General features: G+C 42.3%; 1 protein-coding gene across 1 annotated transcript in view; it reads left to right on the plus strand.

The window, feature by feature from the left end:
* The window catches only part of LOC144824148 (ras and EF-hand domain-containing protein-like), a 304,543-nt gene that overhangs the window by 141,669 nt on the left and 136,941 nt on the right, over positions 1-25,933 (plus strand). Inside the window, exon 4 of the mRNA XM_078683278.1 lies at positions 22,640-22,735. Within this exon, the coding sequence (XP_078539404.1) occupies positions 22,640-22,735 (96 nt within the window). The remainder of the gene's footprint in view (positions 1-22,639; positions 22,736-25,933) is intronic.

Consider the following 25,933-nt stretch of genomic DNA (forward strand, 5'->3'; position numbering starts at 1 on the left):
TGTTTCGAAGAGATGATTACCCCCTGCTTTGCTTACCACTTAGGCACATTATACTGTGCTTCACCGGCACATAGCCAGCCTTCTTCTGCCGAAGGATTCTCTCCTTGAACATTCAAGTGCCCTTCTCCCTCTAAATGTGACACATAAAGTAGTAGGTAATACAGTAGTGTTAAAGTAGTGAATATCCACACTTCTGTCTTGAGCGCCAATCTCACACTTGACATGGCCCCAGTACTCGTAAATGAGTATATTTTTATTCATAAATAATTAAAAATATATAACCTGTGCTGCAGGATAAATCTATACATTTGATCTTCAACTCCAGAAACTGTAGGGTTTACTTTTGAAGTGTTTTAGAAAGAGTTGGTTGGCTGTAAGACTGGTTACTTTTAGTCATGCTATGGCTGCCCATACATTAAGCAGTCCATCCCCTTCAAACAAGTCTTGACTTTTCTCACCTGACAGCTGTTACCAAGTCTAGAGAGTGACACACCCACAATACATAAGTCACCATTATCGAGGGCACCCCCCAAAAACGGTTCTATATGATGGTACCACGTAGTCCAAAACCTAATTTAAGAACAACCACAGCAGGACCTATTGCACTGTATTGTTCTCACGACTCAGGGGAGCTACAGACGTAATCAATTTACACAAACTTGAACTCACAAAAATTATCAGATCAGGCAGGCGACTGTGCGTCTGGTCCATATGGCACACCACAGGCCATTTACAAAGAAAATCTGCAATTTTGGACTGACAAATTCACCATTCTTTTCAACCATGTTTCCATCTCGGGTGCAATTCCAGAGAGGTAGCACGGTTCTATATTAAACCCAATTTTTAAAGAAGGCGATAGGTCCAAACCAGGAACTATTATCTAATAGCCTTATTGGATGTGTAGGCAAAGTACTTTGTGTCCACTCTACAGGCTAAACTAACCTCCTAGTCTTGCACAAATAACATCATTCCACTAAATCATACAGCGTTTATGAGGGAATTGAGGACAACAACAAATATGTTGTCATTGGCACTCATAATTGACACACTTTCCCCCTCACCCCCCAAAAAAGCAACCCCTTTATCTAAATTTAAGTCTGTTTTTGATCGTGTTGATCGTGGGAATTATGGTCCAAGCTCGCCAAAGAAGACATTGCTCAATCCCTTTTGAGAGGGAAAGAACTGTACACCAACACTTGGATTAGAATAAAAATAGGCAATGGAACTCACGTCTCAAGGAAAATATGGAGTTATCAAGGCCTTAAACAGGGTTGTGTCCTAGCACCGTTTCGCTTTAACCTTTTTTTAGAAGACCCGTCAAGGTCTCTTGATCAGGTAAATTGTCATCCCTCGCCAGGGTCCACTGCGACTCAGTCGCCTATTGTATGCAGATGATGTGTTCCTTTGCAGTCTAACTAAGGTTGGACTTCAGCGCTTTCTAGATGCTCTTTTTCAATGTGCCCATGAAAACACATTCGCAATTAAGAGAAAAAATACCAAAGTTATGTCAATTTCGACTCATAACATTTGTTCCCAAAATTGGTCTCTAAATGGGCAGCGACTCAAGCACATTGATGTCTATAAATATTTTAGGGTCTTGATCGATAATAAAGAAACCCTTTCATTGCAAAAACAAGAACTTATAAGAAAGGGAAATACAGTGATAGCAGCTTTCTTTACCTCGTTTAACAACTTAAACGGACCTACATTCTCATCAATGCTGACAGCTAGGACTCCAAAACTTTTTCCAGCCCTACCCTACGGCAGCGAGGCTCTGAGAGGTCGAGACACTGCCTAACTTGAAGGAATAATAATTAAAACATATAGACACGTTTTAAAGATCCCAAGAACCTCATCACCTGCGCAGATCCATTTGGAACTTGGCCTTACAGTGCAAACTATTGCCAGTGTGCTTTTATCAAGTATTGCTACAGACTCCAGCGTTCTAATGAACATTCTATTATCAAAATACTGTAGTCAATAATTGCAAGCCCGCCGCTGACGCCTTTCAAATATATCTGGAAAAATCCATAGCCACTATGCAATCACAAGCCTTATGGGACTTCTCATTACCATATACAGCTTTAAAAGATGCATTCAATAAGTGCATGAGGAAAAAGTCGTTTCTAGAGGACAAGTTGGCATTGGCTAAGCGATCTCATGCCTGGATATTAATCAATACTTATAATGTTTTGAAACCTGTACCTTGTTTTGGATCCACCTTTTCAGTGTTTTTAAAACACAAACTTCTGTGCCTAAGGTTAGAATTATTTCTGTCACCGGTGGAGAAACCTCTCTCGCTTATAAATCATAGAACTGCTTGTAGGCCTTGTGAGGCACCAAAAGAGGGTCTAATCCATTTGGTTTGTATCTGCCCACAATTAAAAAACGCAAGACGAGACTTATTGAAAACGCTCCTTTACTCCAGAGGCAGATGAACACGCAGGCAGCAATTAATGCCTGTCTAAACCCGGAGGAAACGGTGCTAATCTGTCAATTTGTTACATTTCTCACTAGGTTTTAAATACGTATTGAGAAAAGATGTATCAATGTCTGAGAAACAGTCAAAATTAACATCGTAGAACTGTCTGTATTAGTTCTAAAATTATACTGATCTGCTTACATCTATTTTAAATTTAATTATGCACTTTATTTCTATATTTTATTCTTTTAATCCTGTATGAAAGGGTTCCTACGAAGGTAGTATTAATTGCAAATGCAATTAAACTAAAATTAAATAATACATAAGTAGCAGGTGCTTCTTTTGTCACAGGTTCCGAGCTTGTCCAATTTGTCCAGATGAATACATGAAGGAATACTGCGTGGGGTTTTAAAAATACATATCCTTAATTGAAATGCATACAACAGACTGAATCCTATATGTAGAGCTTAAGTACAAAACAATTACTTGCTAAATATCACCACACCCTAGGATAGCAGTTTGCCTTCCCTAGGTATTAGGAATAGGGTTGCAACATATTAGCTGCCAGTGCATGCCACTCACTGTATGTTACTTAAAGATGGCTGCTGCGTGTGGACGGCCTCTCGGTCTTCTTGTGAGTGCAGTCAGCCTTAAATAACATTTGTGTCTAAGCCCCTATTCCTTCCAGTTTCTGGCAGTGTGGTCCGTAACCCAACTCCTGCCCTATTCACAATTAATATTCATTTCACTTTTGATGACCTCAAAGAAAGTACAATCTCATAAACGTTCTATTACAATGACAAGCCAAAGTACAATTAAAAAAATATCTATATTAAAGATGAGTTTGCAAGGGTGTGCATATGTATATAAGTGTATACATGTATGTGTGTGAATATATATAATATATCCACACTGACATTAATCCCTGCTGGGTGGGTGTGTATATATATATATATATATATATATATATATATATATATATATATATATATATATATATATATATATATATATATATATATCTATCTATATATATATATATATATATATATATATATATCACACAACGTTGCTCTGACTTCCGGGGCCCCAGACCCTAGCAGGGCGGCTTCAAAGTGGCGGGCACAGAGCCTCCCACCTTAACATCCAGCACAACCTCCTCCGACAAAGAAGGACCTTGAAACCAAATTCCAGGGAATCCAGGCACTTTTATTCAAAATAGATTCATTTGGCATGCAGAATTAATGTCTGTCCCAACACGTTTCAGCTTCCTTCCAAGCCTTGATCACAGGAAAATAAAAGTTCATGCTTCCAGAAATGACCAGGGGCCCGATGTAGGACACCAAGTACCGGTCGGTAACGGACGATTTTGGCCGTTACCGACCGGTATTTGGTTTTTGAGATGTAGGGGGCCCAAATTTTAACGATTCTGTAAATTTACAGATTCAGTAAATTTACCGATTCGGTAAAATACAGAATCAGTAAATTTACCGAATCGGTAAATCTAGATGTAGGTGGCACTTAAAATAGTGCCACAGGCCCTTAAGAATTCGTTATTTACCATGAGATACTATTTCATGGTAAATAACGAATTCCTGTGTACATGCACATCTGTGCATGTACACCTGCACATGTGGTACACACACATGCCCTTAGGGCATGTATGTGTGCCACATGGCACACAAGCCAGAATCACGGGTGCAACAGGGTGTCAAAGTGACACCCTGTCCCCCTTGACAATTCGGTAATTTTACCGAATCGGTATTTACCGATTTGGTAATTGCCATAGGAATCAATGGCAATTACCGAATCGGAATCAATGGCAATTATGGCAATTACCGATACGGTAATTACCGAATCTTAACGATTCGGTAATTGTTACCGAATATTTACCTACATGGCATTTACCGATTTTGTAAATACCGAATCGGTAAAATTCGGTATTTACAAATCGGTAAATGCCATTTACCTACATCTGGCCCCAGGATTCTTAAAGGTTCCTTAATTAAGCGTTCTGTGGAGTCTTGAGTGTCATTTACAAGCACATGTAAATGACAATCAAGACTCTAAATATGAGCTTTTATTTCCTGTGATCAAGGCTTGGAAGGAAGCTGAAACGCGAAGGTCCTTCTTTGTCGGAGGAGGCTGTGCCGGATATGGATATGGATATGGATATGGATATATATATATATATATATATATATATATATATTACCTACTGGCGGTCGCCAGTAGGTATATATAGTTAGGATTTTTTCTCTATGGGATTTTTGAAAATTCTATGTCTAATAACTTTGGCGTTTGTGGACGGAATTGGCTGAAATTTTCAGGAAAATTGCACATTTTGTTTCTGAGCAGCCCTTGAAAATTTGGGGGGGGTTCGTCAAGGGGGGGCCGAGAAAAAAGGGGGGTCCCAAAACGTGTTTTTAACATTGAGTTTTCCATAGGGCGGTTGGCCTCACTTTTAGCCCGAACGGCTGAATGGATTTGCACGAAACTTGGCAAAATTGTAGGGACTGGTAGCCCGATGTGCCTTTTGTAGGTCTCAATATATGTGCTCCAGTGGATTTTGAGAAATTAACGTTTAAAAAAAGATATATATCTGTAACAGCGGACCGGGCAGCGCTCCAGTACGCGTACTTTTCGCGCAACGGAGCTTTGTGAAGCGAAGCTGATTGGTTCTCCGGCGTCTGTAAACATTCCAAACAGTCCGTAGCGGCCGCCATCTTGTCTCTCGGTAGGATCGAGAGACAAGAGGAGGCCAAAGCGAAGGGGCAAATGACCATAAGGGGGAATAGTAGATCCTTGCTGACCCCCTAGGTTTGATGTGGAGGTTTTAAAAGGGCCCCGCGGGGCAAAAAAAATAATAATAATAATAATAATCGAACGGCTGAATGGATTTGCACGAAACTTGGCAAAATATTAGGGACTGGTAGCCCGATGTGCCTTTGCTAGGTCTCAATATATGTGCTCCAGTGGATTTTGAGAAATTAACGTTCAAAAAAAGATATATATCTGTAACAGCGCTCCGCTTCGCGTAACGGAGGTTTGCGAAGCTGATTGGTCATTCTGTCACTGGGCTATAGTTGGGCTACATCTGGCTGATATTTGGGCTACATTTGTTTTTTTTGTCTCTGGCGGCCATTTTTGGGCTACATTGGGCTACATTGGGCTTCATTGGGCTTCATTGGGCTACATTGGGCTACATTTGGGCTCCAACATATATATAGGCCAATGTAGCCCAATATATATTTTTCAAAGTTAATTTTCGTAAAAACCACTGGAGCATATATCTTGAGACATAGCAAAGGCACATCGGGCTACCAGTCCCTACAATTTTGCCAAGTTTCGTGGAAATCCATTCAGCCGTTCGAGCTAAAAGTGAGTCCAACCGCCCTATGGAAATGAAGGAAATGAATGGGTAATTTGTAATTAGCAAATAGCTCATCGCAAACTAGGAATGGTAAAGAATCGCTATTTATTCCTTAAAGTTCGCTATTTAGGAAATGCAAAAAACTTTGATGATACATATGGCGGTTCATCTCTAACAAGATAAGAAGCATAGGGATAGATTTATGATGACTGGCGCATCACCAGGGATGTGTTAGTCATTCTGTGCCGCTGTTCCGTCACCTATGGTGTGCTGCATTTACAATGCGGCGCATCATGGGGCAAAAACAGCACAGATGCGTGATGTATCTGTGCCGTAAAGGTGGCGCATTGCTGGAGTTGTATCGCAAGTGTGATGAAGCTCCAGCAAGGGTCGGGGGTGCCCCTGTCGCAGGGTTTCTGTTCTCACACAGAACTGTGGACAGAGGATTGGAACCTCGGCGAATTAGGGTGCCCCAAAACTCACCTTAGTAATCAAAAACCCCTTAGCAAGCTACGTACAGTGTCACATTGGATATAACAAACTCTCAATGTTTAGACAATCCAGAATATGAAATTATAGTACCTCAGGATACGTGGAACTCATGAACAGTCGGTCGTTATATATTTCTTAGAAACCAGAACATGGAGTTAAGAAGAACACATGTGTATTTGAAATGTTTATTTACTAATGCCGTCTTCTCAGGCGTAGTATCTTAGATAATACAAGTACACATATTATCAGTAGCAAAATTACCAGCATAGTTACTAGTACATAAAAAGCGAATGGTGACAGTATGTTAACATGCTGTAAATGAATAAGAGTTAGCAACACTTATAAGCAGCCGCGGGCCGTGGAGGGAGTTACGGTGGGGCAGGGAGGCGGGGAGGGGGAGGGGCAGGGTGGAGAGGGCTCCACCCTGTCCCTCCCCCTCCCCGCCTCCCTGCCCCATCGTAACTCCCTCCACGGCCCGCGGCTGCTTATATCTCACCCTCCCTAATACACATATTATATTATTTGCTAAGAAGGTCTCTTTGTGTTGGTTTAGGGCGTGCCCATACTTTAGTGCAGTGGTTCCCAAACTGTGCGCCGCGGCACCCCGGTGCGCCGTAATGAGGTGCCAGGGGCGCCGCGGCACTATGTGTGAAATTTAACGCACAGTCATCAGCCGCCTGCCCTGCTGCGTTACACAGCTCGAGTACTGCAGTCACACGCAGTGAGAGTCTCATGGTGTCTGGACTCAGGTCACACTGTTTAGGACAGCGACGAGCCGCACATCAACATGCTTTTTTAAATAATACAGCGCCTGCTGTTCACTGTAGTGCTGCAGCCCCAATCCATTCTTGAGTCAGTCTTCAGCGTTCATGAGCGGTAAGATCTGTCAGTGTCCCACTGTTTTTCGACAGGTCTCTTTGTGCAGCTCCAGGGTCTTACGTCGCAGCTAAGAATGTAGCACCCAAAGTACTTCACAGGTCTTTAAAAGACCGTGTACTTGTGAATTAGGCTTTTGTTGTGTTTACATCCCTTTTTACAGCCGCTCTGGTTACGGGTGGATGAATTAGCCCCCCCCCCAAAAAAATCTTTTTCAGCCCACCCGAAATGTGTCTCTAGTTACCCGCCTGTCTCAGACTCACCATAAACTAGTGCAGAGAGTTAACATGCCTGCAACAAAGAATGTAGTTGTAGTTGATATTACCGAAATGTATTTTATGTAGATAGCCCGATGGGTTATTGCTTTGGCCGCAGAGATCCTTTTGTTACTTGTGGTTCAGCTGCACCTGTGACTGAGCTGGGGGAGGGCGTGCTGTGCTTAAACATAATTTATGGGTGTAAAAGCTCCTGCTAGAGTTACTCGAGGGTCCAGCAATTCTCACACAACAATAAAAACATTAAACCTAACTTATGATTAATGCTCCTGCTGGAGAGAGATCAGAGTTTTGTCAAGGAGCAGTTTTGACCCACCATAAAGAAGTGCAGGGGGTTAAAATGCAATCTGAAAAGCAGGGCACAAGTCCAATAAAAAAAATTGGGGGACTGACCAAGTTAGACACTATGCAAGTGACATCATGACATCACGACGTAGCGCTATAAAAGAAATCAAAAATAATTATTTAAATTATTTGTGTAAATACTGGAACAGACCACCCTACCTGACAGTCATACAGTGGCTGCACTTATATACAGGGACAGAACAACGGCAAAAGCATGCTCCTCGAATACCTGTGAAGAGATTGCAAGCTGTGTGCCTTTGTTTCCCCTCTGCTGCATTTACATTTAAGTGTGAGGTTCCAAGGCGCCTCCAGTCAGGAGTTTCAAAGAAGAGGAGGCCTGATGGCCCCTTAACTTCGGCCTGGATGGAGGTGAAATAAAAGCCCCCGCACTGGACAAGTTCAGCATATTTCTGTGAGACCCAACTTCCTGGCAGGGGGGACGGCGTCCACCCTGTGAAAATAGTGGGTGGACGCCGTGTACCAGCATGTACCCCCGACTCGTGCCCTGTTGAAAAGATCAGGTGCATTGCACCAGTTTAAAGATCTTTGTAGAGTTTGCTCGTTGCTCAAATATGAGCAATTTCTGATATTTATATGTTTCCCTCGTCTTCATTGCTTGATTTTGCTCATGAGAAAGTGTCACTCATAGTCCTGCGCCCTGGCACACGTAAACTAGCATCCAGGTGAGGCATGCACACACGATCAAAGAGCGTGCGTACACACTTAAGCGCTGAATGGCTGTGCGTGCACACAGAAAAGTGCACACACTTCAGAGAGAGAATCTCGAAAGTGTGCACAAAGGCAGGCACTTCTGAGCAGAGAGCGTCCACCCGCGAGCAAAGAGCATGCAAACATGGGTAACGTCCACACCCTCGAGAATGCTAACACACACAGGATAAACACATTCCAAAGAGAGAGCATGTGAAGTGTGCACATAACGCCGTTAGCATGCCTAGACAGGCGAGGCGAATGCATGCACGTGCTCATTGACCGTGTACACCAGTAAAAAAAATGGTGAGGAGCCACGGCCAACTGCCGATTAGGTCAAGGGAGCCACAGGTCAAAAGAGTTTGGGAACCACTGCTTTAGTGTCTTAGATTTGAAGGAATCACATCAGCATACACCAGCTCTCTCTTCATGTGAACCGCATCAACTGTTGTGTATGTGTGTTCGGCAAAGCAATATAAAACCCGCCTCATGCCCAGAATTGGCAGAAGTTGCACTTATGTTATGAGTATGAAGTCGTGGAGATCAGACCTCATAACAATTCTGTATCGTGTTGTTCTTGAAACTTCAGCACTCGCTGTACAGATATAGTTTAACAAGCAAAGCAGATAGTAGAGCAATAACATATTATTCTCATGTAAACCACGATGAACTACTAGGTTGAAAGCTAAAGCAACAACTAAGTGTCGTGTGCAGAAGTTGCAAAAAAGGAAAAATGGCGTTTAAACCGGTAATGAGCCCATGCTAACTTAACACGGTGTAAAGATATCCAGGACCTAGATGACACCTCCTCATGATCCGGAAACGAACTGAATAAGATAATAGAAGTGCCATCTCATGAGAGCAGATTGCAAGTTTATATGTGGACGGTCCGCAAGGTAAAGCATTAAAAACTAGGAAAATTTAATGCTAAAGAAAAATAAAACAGCCAAGTACTTTATCGAGTCTTAAGCCAATAGGCAAGCTAAATAATAAAAACTTGACAAATAAGTCAATGAATTGTCAATGAAATGCTAGTACTCAGCATATCAAACATGAAAAAGGTCTATGACATAACTGTGTATGCAAAATAAGCTGCAACAGCCTCCAATAGGAAGTCACCGTCTTCATCCGAAAAGAGTTCAGCCATCCAATTTAAAAGCGGAAAAGAACATACGTGCTCTTCCAGCACCGGATCCTCTATCACCATCAGAGGACAGCTCGGTGGGTTTTCAAGAAAGCTCTGTTCCAAGAAAGACTGTGTTGCCGCCAGTAAATTCCAGGGACCAATTAGTCCATGCATCAATGCCACAGCCATAATCCTTTCGCCAGGACAAACCAACTCGTGAGTAATGATAGGAGTCATCAGCTGATTAAAGTCGACGTCAGGAGAAACCGGTCCGCAGAGACACAAATCAATGGCCCAATCGAAATCACAGGTCAGGCAGTGAAATACAGGCTGGACACAGGAGAAGTAGGAGAATCGAAAAGATAATCCATATGCCGTGCTTAATATCGCCAACGGCATTGTGCCATAATATTCTAGCATGCGATTGCGGAACAGTGTCAGCAGCTGCAGGGCGGGAGCTTGCACAGGAGGGACATCCATATTTAAAAATGTAAAAAAGCACAAGAGCGTCCGCTGGTAATGCAAGTAAAAATGGGAATCCATGAAGCAGAGTGGAAAAAATAGAATGAAAGAAAGCAGGGATGACTCCAAAGATTTTCTCAAATGAAGTCACGAGACCACTGGTAACAACTTTAAAAAAGTGCGCCAAGGCCTTTGTGGAGGACGCGTTAAAGATAGTCCGAACCATCTTGCTGAAATGGAAAGGCAAATCTGTATTGAAAAGGGTCTGCACCTCTGTACGGGTGTTCGCTATGTGAAGCACGAAAGTTTCACGGGCCGAACTCAAGGCCACCTCTCTCTGAGACAAAAGAGCTCTTATTCTTGCCATGCCGTTGAAATCTGCTCCCAAGGTTGGTATTTGTGGCGAGATTGAAAACTCCCTATGTTCATGTGTGGGAGGAAATAGAACATTTCTGCAGCAAATAACCCGTTCACTTACTGTTACGATAAAAGGAATACTTTTAATTAACCCAGAACAATCTTCATTATTGAGCATCAAATAACTACCATTTTCCAACAACTTGAACGTGGGGATGATAGCAGGAACTGGCGTGCCTTGCAACACGCAAGCCATATTTGGTCGGTGTTTGTTGCATGAACCGTGTAACTGTATGTGCCTACACATTAGTGAATGATGTGGCGTCTCAGTGCATTCCTCTCCATTCAGATAAACTTCTTGATCATCTTTGAAACATCTGTATGTGTATGGAAGCGACCAGACCTCATGAAGAAAAGCACTACCTAAAGGTTCATAACGACCTATTGGTATATATTTCATACAATTTGAAAACTTATATAAAGCAAAAGGCAGCGTTATTAAACCGTGGATAAGGCACGTTGCCAAAAAACCCGCAATCCTCTGCTGATGATGTCACTGAGCATGTCATGAATGATGTAATATGTGACATCATCAGCAGTGGATTACGGGTAATAGTATCTCTAGTTTACTCCCCTATAGCTGTCTTTCTTTTAACATAAGTGTCTGTTTCCTTCCCTTATACTTACTGTTCTTTTTAAAAAAAAAAATGTTTGGTTCACTTCCGGTTCGCGTACCGGCGAGCGAACTGGGAAGCGAACTACGAGAAATAGAGGTTGGCACAGTTCCAAATATTGTACCAATTTTTTAATAACTGGGAGGTAGTTCTGAAAAGAACTTTTTTTTTTTATTGTTTTTGTTTTATATTTTTTTAATATTTTTCTGAACATTTTTTTACTTTTTTTGAATTTTTCTGAACAGTTTTATATTTTTTTGGGTTTTTCTTGGAGGGGGCAATGAAAACGATTCATTGTAAAGGGCTCAACAGGAGCAACAAAACAAAAAAAAAGTATTTATTATTTGGGGCGTTTCGTACAAACTTGCATATGATTGTCAATAGCTCTGTTGATCAGAGTGATGCTACTTTCTCTGTAGCAAATGAATCCATTGCAATGTACGCAGACTTGTTTTACTTCACCAAATCTCATTTGTATATTTGGCACCATCTCCCTGCCCTCTGGTCCCGTTACTTCCGGTACAACAGATCTTCTGGCCATAATAGGGAGATTATCTAGGTCGTTCCGAAACTGTGCAGCACTGTAGTTGTTAGGATGCCACCTAGTCATATGGCGATGCATTGTGTAGTTTCCGAAACTGTATTTTTTCTCGGTCCCTCTGGACAGTCTATCTTGACATATAAGGCAAGTTACGTATCTTGCATTTACTTTTTTCTGACCTTTGGGAATTTTAAAAAATTGCCAAATGAAGTTTTCTTTCCGGTGAGACGTCCTGGGCTCCTCAGGCAAAAACTGCCTCTCTTCGTGCTCGTCGTCCTGTTCCTCTTCTTCCTCTTCTTGTTGAATTATAACTTGAGCAGGTGGTCCACTCTTCCTTGGATGTGGTGGAGGTGGTGGGGAAGCACCAGCTGAAGCTACTAAAGAAGCCATTGCTCACTGGTAACAAAGGGTCTTTCTCTCACAATGATGAAAGTCAGAGTGAGGAAAGAAGGAGGGATTTTCATCATTTGGGAAAAACAAGAGTTCTCAACCAATGAAAAGTGTTCATTTTAGATTATATGACCTAGTCTTACATCATTAGGAAACCAAAAGTGAAATGAACCAATGAAAAGTGTTATTACCAAGTCACATGACCTGCTGTGTTTACATTAAGCGCTTTGCAGGGCCTCCCGGTTTGCTTCCAGAAACCTGCGCTTTGCGACTCGCTTCGCGTACCAGTTCGCTAACGTAGCACGTCATATGACGTATCACGCGACAACGTGAAACGTCATGCGGACGGGAGGCGTCACGATGTTGTTTTCTAACGCGGCAGTTGCGGTAAAGAAACGTTTACCGGCTCGCGGTCTATTTCGCGGCATCAAGGTCAGCTAACGGGAAGCTTCCCGATTCGCGAAGCGGGAACGAAGAAAAAAAAATATTTTAAAAAAAAATTATTCATAAACATATAAAATATATTTTTGGATTTAAAGAAGAATACATTTTACAGCTACAGATATTAGCTGTTAAAAAACCAATGAAATTCACTGAAAAAACCATAGGTTATAGACCATATATAGTTAGGAATTAGCATTTACAAAACCTTATTTTACTCACACAAAACCATTGAAATTCCATATATAGTTAGTTGCACTAACTATATATCGCGCACCCGCAATCCACTGCTGATGATGTCACATATTACATCATTCATGACATGGTCAGTGACATCACTGATGACATCACTGATGACATCTCAAATGACATCACTGATGACAACATCCAGTGACTGTATGTTTCTGTAAAGTTAAAATGTGTCTTACATATTGAAGAATGAGTGGAAGTATAAGTGTCTGGACAAAGGATTTAGTAGGTGCATGACTGAATGTATGAGTGAGTGATTAAATGTGTCTCACTGAGTGCATGGGTTAGTGACTAAACTGTCTTAATTTGTGCATCATTATGTCTGTTGTTCTGTAAACTGCTGCATGTGTTGATCAGTAGCTATATGATTAACTATATGGGTTACTGATTGATTGTCCAAGTATTTGTATGGGAGAGTGAGTGTGTGTGTGTGGCTGGCTGGGAGGTGTGTGACTGTGCAGATCAATGTGTACTTGTATCAATGATTGTATAAGAAGGTAAGTATGTGTTAGTATATGTTTGAAAATGTAAGGTGCTCTATGTTTAACTGTATAGACAAGAAAATGGAAGTGTCATTGATTCTTTACAGGACTGACTAGGTGTGTGAGTAACTCCATGGATGAGTGGCAGACTGTGAGTGTCTGTATAGGTGTATGAGTGCATATTATAGTGTTGTAAAGATGAGTGATTGTATGTATGAATGATTGTATGGGTGAATGAGTGAATGTGTGTGTAGACATAGGAATCAGTGAGTGCGTATGTAGTAACTAGCATTGGTGTGTCAATGGTTTCAAAAATTATACTCTGTATTTAACACTGGGTGAAACAGAGGTTATATTAAAATGTGAGGAGATGCATTGTATTGTCACATGAATGATATCATCAGTGATGTGGTCATTGATGTCAAATGAGATGTCATCAGTGATGTCATCAGTGATGTCATTTGAGATGTCATCAGTGATGTCATCAGTGATGTCACTGACCATGTCATGAATGATGTAATATGTGACATCATCAGCAGTGGATTGCGGGTGCGCGATATATAGTTAGTGCAACTAACTATATATGGAATTTCAATGGTTTTGTGTGAGTAAAAAAAAGGTTTCTTAAATGCTAATTCCTAACTATATATGGTCTATAACCTATGGTTTTTTCAGTGAATTTTCAAGGTTTTGTAAATGCTAATTCCTAACTATATATGGTCTATAACCTATGGTTTTTCAGTGAATATATAGATAGATAGATAGATAGATAGATACGAAACTGCTTCAAAGCTGCTCCCACAATATAATTTTTCAGCAAGCAGAAACGAGACCCGTTTTCAGGTGCTCGAATCACAAGTTTATTCGTCAGCCATTACACAGAGCGAGAGAAAGAGCCACTTGGAGTCTGAAGAAGTGTCCCTCTCATAGGGGCAAGTCTTGGGTCCCTCTGGAGGCTTTAGAGTTTGAAACCCTGTTCAGTGCTGCTGAGTGACCCTCTCTGTGATGCCAATAGGAAGCCCTACCTTTTTAACTAAAATAACAAAACACTTGCGTTCTAATAGATGGCATACAAAGTGCACTTCCCCTCCTTCTCCCATTCCCCTTTATAAGGAACAACTGAGTCAGTCTTTGGTCTTCACAGTGTAAACTTTATTAACTTACAGATACGGCCAATTACTCCATTGGCCTCTCTTCTATTAATCTGTGATCATCATTTATTCTTGCTTTATTTAAAACACCACAGCACGCAAATAAAATATCCAGGTTATACATTTCCATGTATTTACAATTGCCTCTCCACAGGTCCTCTTTGTATTCAGGCTGTGTCAGCAGGCCACAACCAATATACCCTGTTCTCCTTTTGCTGACGGCCCCCCGGCCAATAGAGCAGCAGGTAGATAATTTGCCACTGCTTGTGACAATCACCGGCTTCCTGGGTAGAGCCAGAGAGTCCAGAGTCACCAGCAAGTCAGCCCCCTCTCCCGCCAGCCCGGAGCCCCGATAGACTTTAAGCCCTGTTCTGGGGCCAAGCATCCCCTGACAAACGGATTCCCTGTCATTTCTCTTACCCGGGCCCCACCACAGGGCAAGGCGCTCACTGGCGGACTCGACCCCCTCCCCCCCCTGCGTATTCTAACTCCTCGGCAAGGGCTCCCAATACCTTCTGTATAAACAAATCCCAACCTGCGTCAGACAAGTGTACCCCATCCGCCGCATACAGCTCTGCCCTTGATGTCTGTATTAACTTGTGCCTGATGGTACGAATGCTGGATTTCTTTAGAATTTCCGCCACTGACTAATTCAGTCTCCTTACTGACTTATTCACTGCATTCGGGGTACCCCCGCCGCCCATACTAGACGCGGTATCACCTCGACCATAGTATTTTTGTGTTGGGCAACATGTTCTTAACCACTGACAAAACTGAAAAAATAGCGTCCTTTACACCCCTCCTTCCTGCTGGGATCATATCATTGCCACCCGAATGGATCACCAATAGGTCGGGAAGCGGCATGCCCCTGGCCATGGCACCCCACAGGTCGGTAGGCACCTCCACTAGCCGCTGTCCGCCTACCCCCACCCAATGGTGGTCAATTCCCTTTGCATTCTGTACTCTTTCCTCGCGCGACTTCTTGAAGATATGCCCTGATCTGCGAATAAAAGAGTGGTCACACCAGGATACCTGGGCCCTCTGTGCCATTGGACCTAGATCAAATTTGAAAAGGGGAAACGATCAGCATGGTACAGGAAAAGTGGAGGAGACTGACTGACTACTTATGCTAACTGAGGGTGTACATAACGCTCAAAACACCTCAACTTCCACCGACCCACCCTCTTAATGGTTTCCTATGGGAGGCCTAGGGAGGCCGCCGTCGCGGCTGCACGGATGCGGAATGAATGAGATGTGAAATGCATCGCGTCCACCCCTAGCCTTTCCAGGGCACGCTTACATATCCTAGTGAACTGAAATCTGGTGAGCGGAATGCCATCCGCGTGCAATATTACCCTGCTGTCACCACCCTTTGGTCACATCTGAAGAAAAATATTGGCCAAGCTTCCCGGGCAACATATAGCCCCCACCATTGACCCCAACTGGACCCAGGTTCCTTTCCCCAACTGGTCCGTTTTAGATCTCCGCACCCTGACCTGAAGGGACTCTCTGGTCAGGATTACATCCTCACAGCGTATGCCCCCTTCTTTGCCCGATTTTGACGCTGGTAACAATTCCGAAATCCTAAAGGCCCCCAAAAAAGCTAATGAGTATGCCAATCTAAGTAACTGCGTCTCGTAAGGCGTGAAGCAAATTCTGGGCAGAATTTCCAAGATACTTGTTAACCTGCTCCCGTCTATGGGTCTCCTACCGTCCTTCACTCCTGGTGCCAATCGCTCCCAACCCCTCATAGCTCTTCCCACTCTCGGGTCTTTTGTGGGGTCTGCCACCCCCCCTAAACCTGCATAAAATGCTATTGCCGCCAATTGTCCCCTCACCATTGCTGGAGATCTACCGCTCACTTTCTGCTGCACTATGAACTCCAGGACACTTTGTGATAAGAACATCACTACTGCCCCCGCCCCCTTAAAGTAGTCAGGTATGCTTGCCATGACCTCTCATACATACTCTTGGTCTTGGGGGCCAAAGACGCCGTTATCAACTCAGGGGCTGTGGGGCAACAAGCTTCCATAATCCCTCCGGGAAGTTCGTCATCTGTCTGTGTGCCTGTGGCCATTGGGTGCGAAACTCTGCCAACTTAAAACGGGACAAGGCGTCAGCGACTGTGTTGTCCACCCCGGGCACATGTCTGGCAGTAAAGTGTACATTGCGCTGCAGGCATCGCAAAACTAGTTCCTTCAATAGGCGCAGGACCCAGGTGCATTTTGCTCTCTGATGTGCCTATTTCCGCCATGAACGGGCAGCATTAGGCGCATCATGCTGCTCGTACTGATATTTTTTAGTCAGGAGCTCATTTTGTGGCGCAAGGTCAGAATGAACAGCACCAGATGGCGCTCCGGAGGGAGCTGCTGCTCAAGTTGATATTGCTGCCACTTGAGTAGATTTTCTAAAGCAGTTTTCTGACTACGAATAGTTTTGACCGCCAGCACTGGGGAATACTTGCCGTATTCCCTCCTAGTGACTGAAAATCTTGCTAGGGGTTGCCAAATCTCACTAATGCTTGCCAACTTATGTTGGTGAGCTGTACGCTAGAACAAAATCTACTATGCGGTGGTGGGGGAAGTTGGCCGGTACTCCACGTTACATGTGTAACGCAGAGTGGCCAAAACTACTCTGGCAGAGTGAAATTTATCGCCCATCCCTAGACAAAACACCTAGGAACTTGTCTGGTGCTATGTTGGATACAGTAATACACATCCAACTCATTTATTGTTCCTTTACCAACTCGGATACTTCCAGATCTGAGGCAGTCCTGTCCTGGATAAATGAAAAGGCCTGTCCCACCAAGGCACCATTTGCCAGGTGCTCAATAGGACCTAGTGTCCACCCATTCAACTTTTGGAAATTCTGTCTTTGAGCCAGTCATCACACCTGGGAGGAAGCTTTCCAAGTAGTCTCTCCTCCACCATCCTGTCACTAATGGAAACCTACAATTGTGCACTTCGTCTCACTTGTGTTGTAGTGCTTCCAACTGTGGGACCAGAAGGAGTTGGGCCTACCAGGCTCTGTACAGGCTCTCAACAGTGTCCTTGCACCACATAACTGCATCTGCATGATTAACCCTTGCCTCACATTTTTCAAACACATTTGCAAGGGGTGCTAGCCTAGCTATTTGATTTGTATGCATATTTCTGAAACATTGGAGAGTGGTGCACTACAAGGATACACCTCAAAATTGGCTTACAGGCTTTCTTTTTTTTAAGTCAAAGCCTACCAGACAGCACAGCTGTCTTGTTTGCTAACAACATCCTCGGGACATTCTGAAAGCTTCCCTGGGAATAGGCTGGGACTGGTCCATAGGGCAATCGGGCAGTGCCTGATGGGCTGGTCTACCAGATAATTGTGTGTGGGCTGTTTTTTCATAGTTTGTGAGCTGCTTTTATTGTCTGGTGGGACAGTTTTTACTGTTGATTTCCCTGATATTACCACGAACATTGCCTGCATCAAACACAAATGCATGCTGTCTCCTATTCCTTGCAAAATACCCATACAGCATGTCTTTACCGGCTCAAAACTGACCTGATTTGCAAATTTGGGACGACATTTTTAGCTACCTGGTTCCGTAAAGAGGGCCACTTTTGTTTTAGAGCCTGGGTCTTTCCTTGTCCCAGTCCGACCCGGTCTGTGAATGTCCATTGCTTACCTCTGGCTTTGTGTTTTGGAACTCACATTTGCTAGCTTTCTGTTTGCTGGCTTTATTTGTTTTAGGCTGTCCAGCTTGAGTTTACCCCTCCTGCGGAGCATAGCCTATTTACTGTATTCTTCCACAAGTGTTGCCTTTCTGTAAACAGGTCTTTACATCTTGTTCTTATATTGTCACATTTGCTGCACATTCAAAGACAAGTCAAATGTCAGACTTTGTCTTTCAAGGGAGCGTGTTTTTTTACTTTAATTTCTCTGAGCTCAAAGTGAGAGGATACATTTTACAATGTTGCTGTGGAAAGGAAAGTCTTTGTCCATAGCACACAACAAAATGTAAATGTCTGTTAATGAAATGTGGTTATATTTCAGAATAAATCAAAATTAGGAAAGCACAAGTCAAGCATATTGTTTCGAATTCTGAAGTGTGGTGGAAACAAATCTATTAATACGACCAAAACCAATCAGTACACTAGGTGATGACATTTCTATACATTATCGTTTGTGCACTGTACTCTTTTAACAGTAAAACTGTATGTCTCTGCATATGTAACTGTCATTTCAATTGAAAATGTGTCTTCTGTAATGGCAGTGCGCTACAACACCACGCATACTCCAAAGTATGCTACTCCAGTCTACTCTACTTCACTCTACAATACTGTACTCTATGCCTCTCCACGCCTCTCCACTCTATGCCACTCCACTCTATGCCACGCCACTCAATGCCACTCCACGACACACCACTCTACTTACACCACTTCTCTGTACTCCAAAACATGTCACTCCACTCCAAACTCCACCCCATGCCCACCAATCTATGCCCCTCCACTCTGTGCCACCGTACTTTATGACACAACACTCTACACCACTCTACTCTATGACACTCCACTGTGCATCACTTTACACCACTCTACTCCACTTTATGCCACTTTGTGACACTCCATTCTATGTCACTCCACTCTACACCACTCTGAAACTCAATGCCCCTTAACTCTACTCCACTCTATGCAACTTTACTCCACTCTACTCACACACCACTCCACTCCACTATGCCCAAGTCCACCAACGCAATCTCTATGCTCTATGCCACTCCGCTCTGATACTCAACTCTCTGCCACGCTACTCTGCAACAACAATCAATTCCACTGTATGCCACTCTTCTTTACAACACTACACTCTACTACTCCACTTCCTCTATGCTACTCCACACCATTTACTCCACTCTACGACACTTCACAACACTCTACTACACTCTACACCCTACACCCCTTGACTCTGTGTCCCAACACTCCTCTACTGTCTACACTCTTCCACTCTATGCCCCTCCACTCTACTCCCCCAACAACACCGTGACTCTCCATTCTATGCCACTCTACTCCACTCTACACCATGACACTCTGCTCCACCATACGCCACTCTTTATGTGCCACTTTACTCCACTCTGCACCACTCCACTCTCTGCCACTCCACTCCAATTACGACACTGAACTCCTCTCTATGCCACTCCACTCTGTGTCACTCGACTCCACACTGGCAGTCTGCTCCACTCTGACACTCTACTCCACGCTATGCCCCTCCACTCTATGCCCTTCCATTGTACTTCACTCCACACAGCCTACTCCACGCCACTCCATTACACTCTGTGTCACTGCATAACACTCTAAGGTATTCTGCAACACTCTGACACTCCATTCTTTGGCATTCTGCTCCACTTTATGACAATTTACTCCACAACACTCTACTCCACTGTACACAGCTCCCTCTACCCCACACCATTTTACTCCACTCCGCTATACTCTTTGACGCTATGCCACTTCTCCCTACAACACTCTACTCCTCTCTAATACACTCAACTCCACTCTACCACTCCACTCTATGCCACTTCACTGTATGACACTCTACTTAACTCTATGCCCCTAAAATCTGCACCCTTTCACTCTACTACACTGCACGCTACTCGCTCCATAACACTCCGCTCCACTTTGCGGCACTCTGCACCACTCCATGACACTCTGGTCCACTCTCCTCTATGCTAACTTTTACCCATGCTGAACAGCAGCCACAATGCCGTACAACATGACTTAATCCCCTTGGCAAAGCCATTAGTTTTTGCATAAGTGAGACCTATTGAATTCTAAAAAGTTGTTTAAATTAATTGAGGCTGAGCTCTCCAGCGTCCTCACGTGGATGTAATAATTTACACCAGGGATGCAAATTTCTTACATATGACAGGCACCTAACTGCAGTAATCTGCATGATCCCCAGGTGGTCTCCTTAATAGAATCCCACAGTGTGGTGGATGGTAACCAGACGAGAGTAAGTTACTATACAGTCGAAAGAGGCGCAATTGAGAAATCCTGCCCAGTGGAATGCTCTGGCGCTAAGAAGGCATCTACCTTTATCAGGGTTTAGTTCTGTGTTTTTTCCTCTAGGGTCATCCCAGTGGTTCTCGTGCACCAAAAATGGGAACGCTTTAGAGACCATTATGGTGGAAAGGAACAGACAATATTGTTTTGACACATTGTTGAAGACCATCAATGTAGCAGGCAATATGTAACACGCTAAAAAATCAAAACAAATTTAATTTAAGGATGCAGTAAATCTGCCTTTTAGTAATTACTAAGTAGGACAGGAGCTTTGAGGTTAATCAACTCCCACCTCTTCGCGCATTGTGTATAGCCCGTGAAATCTTAGATCTTCTCATTATATTTTTAATTAGGCTCTTTCTTCAGCCTGGCATCGTGCTTCCACGGAATCACTTGCAGATGCCCATTCTTCTGATATAACTTAGTCCGATACAGAGCAGTGTATGTATCAGACTAGCTACCTAGGACCACCCTCTCATGCTTCAGACTAGTTAGATATAGAGCACGTCCTCATGCTTCAGTTTAGTCCAATACAAACCCTGTTCTCTAACTTAAGCGCAGTCCAATCGGGACTGTCTATAATCTTCGAAAAGAACACTCCTTAAAATAACACTTTTCAAATATTAGTTCTAAAAATAAATTTGTGTTAAAAGGTACACTTCCCAGAGTGTTTGTTTGCAAAACACATACAAGTAAGGACAGTGTAGAAGAAGCTAAAGGGTAAAGCGCTTTGGGGTAATGTTCTAGGTGTTACGGGTGTGAGGATAGGGGCTACTATTATGGGTTGAAGTATATGGTTAAGGTATTGATGCATCATAGTTAGAGACTGAAGGGTAGGAGTAAGGGGCATAGGGTATATGGGTTAAAAGTATTTGGTTATGTACATAATGTTAAAGTATAGATTTAAGGATTTTTGGTACAGGATTTAGACTTGATGTTATAGGGTTAAGATGCAGGGTTTAGTGGTCAAGGGTATGAGTTGAGGTTTAGGGTTTGAGTACTAAAGGTATATTTCTAAGGCTTTTGGCAATAAAGGTTTGAGGACCAGTGTCAAGAGGTGGGGTACAGGATGAAGTTTAAAAGTGTGTGATACAGGGGTTAAGGGTTAGTAGTATTGGGTAAAGAAAGGTTATGGGGTTAAGGATAGGGGCTAATGGTTTGGTGTATTGATACAGGGCTATATGTGTGGGGTACAGGTATAAGGGTGAAGGTTATATGATTAAAGATTTGAAATACAGGTTTAAAGGGATAGGGTTAAGAATTTGGGGTGTGACAGTGTTACAATGTACAGGTCTATGGTATAGAGGTAAAGGGATTGTGGTTTATGGGTATATGGTTAAGGATATATGCAATATAAGTTAAATCTATGAACTGAGGGATTAGTGATTTAGCATGTAGTTTTTAGTGCTAAGGATTTAGGATTAACGGGTTGGGTATAGGGTTAAGTGTTTGTGGTATAGATGAAAAGGTTTTGAATGTAAATGTTAGGGGCTAAAGGGCTAGGGTTGATCCCTATGATTGCATTTGCTTGATGCCACTGTTTGAAATGTTTAATTTAACCTGTGCTGATTAGTGTTAGTTAGTTTTAGCCTATTGCAGAAATGTGTGTCTTTTCACAATAACACAACGTAATTTCGATTAAACATACTTTAGTTTTGAAGTGATGCATTTAGGAAATATTATAAATGAGCTGACGCTATTTCTCCGTAACAAATTCGACTTACTGATGCACACTTGTCTAGTCCTGACCACCGTATCTCATGAAGTCCACCCTTCTCATGCCTCTTCCTAATCTTATACAAACTCAATTTTTCATGCTTCAGTTTAGTCTTCCAATCTCACACCCACAACTCTTGACATATTTTGATCTCATCCGATATAGAGCAGGCTACCTATACTTTTGTCCAGCGGAAACAATCAGGTTGCCTTTCTCGTATCTTGACCCAATCAAATCTGTAAATCAACCTTTTCATCCTTTCGCTTTAGTTCTATACGGATCTCCCTTCACACCCCAGGAACAGAAAACATTATCTGTGCTGCTCTTGTCACTTCTACCCTTTCTGTACTTTGAGAATGGATGTCTTTGCTGTGAACCACTTATGATGGTATTGGGTGACCACATCTGCAAAGTCACATGTTTTCTTCTGAGTTATAAACCATACATTTCATAGGAGGTAGATCCTGCCATGATGCATGTGATCATCCCAAACATTCACACTTTTCTTTTTCCTTACTTTCCTAAATTTCAGGAGCACAAGAAAGTTGAAGTTGCCATCCTTGAACTGCAGAGGAGACACCAGATCGAGCTATCAGAGATGCAGTCCCTCATCGACAGGCTAAGCAAGGTGAAAGAACAAGCTTACTTAAGATCTTCCAGGAATGGCACATTCAGCTACCAGCTGATGCCATCTAAAGTACTGCTGTTAGAAACTGCAAATTAACACTAATTATCAAGCTGTTTATTTCCGGTAATTAAAAATACATTCTGCTTCGCAATGTGCATGACCTTGTAGTCCGAGTAAATTGGAAATTTAGGAGAGCTTCTTTCCCATGATTCTGCCAATGTCCACTGAATGGATTACACATTATTAGAATCAACAGAAGGGTTTAATTTGCATCGAAACAGTGGTACAATATGTAAGAATTACATTCACCCCCCCCAATTGTATGTATGTATGTGCAGAGGATTCAATATGTATCCTATCCCTAAATTGAAATTGTTGCTGGATTCAAGTGTAGCAAAAGTCATTCGGGGGAACTTGAGACCAGGCCCTAGAATGACTGCACAAGAAGGCTGTCAAAAGGTTTCAGAGAGGTGATTGTAAATAATGATTTTAATATAAGCACAGAGTTCCCATGCTGATTGAAAGGAGCTGCTGCTAAGGATGCACAAACATTTAATTGCTGGTGCACAGACGAGTAAGATAATCAACAGCTAATATGGAGCCATGTAGAATTGAGGGAGTTGCTAGTGGTAATCCCTGGTGATCCTGCAAGGCTGCCTGATTTTATGCACAAGGCAAATTTAAAGACAACCACTTCATGTCTGTGTGGAAGCACTGAACTCAGAAACCATGAATAGGAGTCTGGCCCGAAGGAAAAGAGGTTATAGATTGTTAGTATTGCAGACAGCCACTGAAACCGGCATTGAAGATTTGCCCGCCTCTGTGAAGCGGTCTTTGATACTGGTTTTCTAGACAAGACCCGCCAAAGATCCCGGTTGTAACCGATTAAAGATTTTGTAAAACAAAGTATGTATCTCTTAATTTAATTGTGCAACTATTGTTTTTATGAGAGCATGAGTCTGATCCCACTTAGAAGTCAGAGCACAATCTTTTAAAACCCTTGGTTTTCCCACATAACATAACTCCTGAATCATTCTTACACACCCCTATCTGATATAACTCTCTTATCCTTTTAAACAATAGACCCATATTTTGGACCTCTTGGAGATTAAAAGGCATCATATGGGTTAATCATCTATTTGATGGTCTGCTCCCTTGCTCTTTTCCTCAATTCCAACTTCAATTCAACTGTCCAAGATCCTTCTAGAACAAATTCACCACACTTATGGCAATAATTCTTGATTGTTACTATACTCTTCCTTCTTCCGCATCATTACCTCCTCAATCCCCTCTTCTTATTATTCTAGCCACTATCCCTAAAGCGTCCCTTATTTATAAATTCTTCTCTTCCCCGAATCCAGATCGTGTTAAGACCAAAGTGGAACTTGCTTGGGAAGTGGATTTGGAATGTGCCTGGCCCGTTGCTCTATGGGACAAAATCTGGTCCAGGTCTCTAAAAATCTCTCGATCTGCTTCTCTTACTCAATCTCTATTCTATCTATATCATAGACTCTATTATACTTCTCTTACTCTGTCTCGTTTCATACCTTCTTCTGATTCCAAGTGCTGGACTTGTGGTGCTTCCACTGCTGACCTTTTACATTTGCTCTTTTTCTGTCCTGTTGTTTCCGTCTTTTGGGGCAAAGTTTGGTCATACCTTTCTCGCATCTTCTCGCTTTCTATTCCATGTACTGCCACTATTCTTTTTCTGGGTAGTCTTTCAGATTCTTTGGATCTCCCTCCACATTCTCATAGTCTTTTTGATCTCATGCTCACTCTGGCATTTCAACACATTTCTTTCATTTTTTTTCTTTTTTTTTTTCTTTTTTTATTATTACGATCCCAACACAGGCAGAGCCAGACAAAATCTATACAATACTTCATATAAAACGTAAAACAATACATTACAGATTCATTAAAAGGAAAAGGAATAACAAAGATACATCAAAAAGCATGGGAACTAGTAGCTGGAATGGAGCGATCTGAGACCCTTATGTAGTCATAGGATTGTGTTTGAATTTCCAATTCGTTATAGGAAGCCAGAGTGACTCCCCAAGTTTCCTTGCTCTTTTTCCCCTTGTATTATATATAGCCGTCTCTATGCTATAGATTGCCAGAAAACAGGAGAGCCACATATGAAAACTTGGAGGTTCTTGCTCTTTCCATCGAGCTGCCAGAATGATTCTAAAAGCAGCGGTACCAATATAAAGTATTTTTTGCTCTGATTTTGTCAATTTTAGAGTAGTATCACAACCTAAGACATAAAGTGTATCAGAGTCTGGTACCCTGTGCCCAAAAAGCTCTTCCTAGAAATTCGAAAGCATATTCTTAATTAACACAAGTGAAGGACAGCTACTAAACATATGTATCAGGGTGGCAGGACCTTTCGAGCATCTTGGGCAAATGTCATTCTCCCTTTTCCCCCATAAAAACAGCTTGGCGGGTGTGTAATAGAGATTGAATACTGTTTTATATATTTGTGCTTTTAAGTTACTGGCCATAATCAACAGTTGGCTCATCTCTAATACACTATCAATATCTACGTCAGGATTGTTTAATTTTGAAGCCCAGCTAGATTCTGTTTTTTCCAGGTCGTCCGACATATTAATTAGAAGTAGCCTATAAAGTGCTCCTATTCTAGTATTTGTATTGTTAAGGGCTACTATTATCTCTACTCTCCCCAAGTCAATAGAGGGACGTTTTGCTCTTAGATACGCTATTACCTGCGCGAATTTAATGTAGTCACCGTTTGAGAGTTGGTATTTTTGTTTCAGGTCGTTAAAAGTGGTATCAAAATCGTTAATCAAAAAATCGCTAATTGTAGTTATACCAATCCTTTCCCATTTTCTTGCTATCACATCATAAGAAGGCGCGCAAAGAGTACTGTGTTTCCATAATAGCGTATACCTATTAAGTTTCTTAAGTTGTATGAGTTTAGCAACCTTTCCCCAAACTTTCCAAGCGCTTAACAAAATTTCAGCCTTGTATTTCTTTTTAATGTGCTTAGTGTCGATAACCTGGAGGAAAAGGCCCTTTACTTGTTTACCGAGAACCAACTCATAAATTGAAGGAATGTAGTCACTATCAACATGTGTAGTACCATTACTATTGCAAAACATAGGAGTTGAAAGTTTTAGAATTGAAGCCCAATGGTACAAGGAGCAATTTGGAACAGCAAGTCCCCCTCTTTCTATAGGG

This window comes from Lissotriton helveticus, chromosome 3_1 (genome assembly GCF_964261635.1).
Source record: "Lissotriton helveticus chromosome 3_1, aLisHel1.1, whole genome shotgun sequence".
NCBI lineage: Eukaryota > Metazoa > Chordata > Amphibia > Caudata > Salamandridae > Lissotriton > Lissotriton helveticus.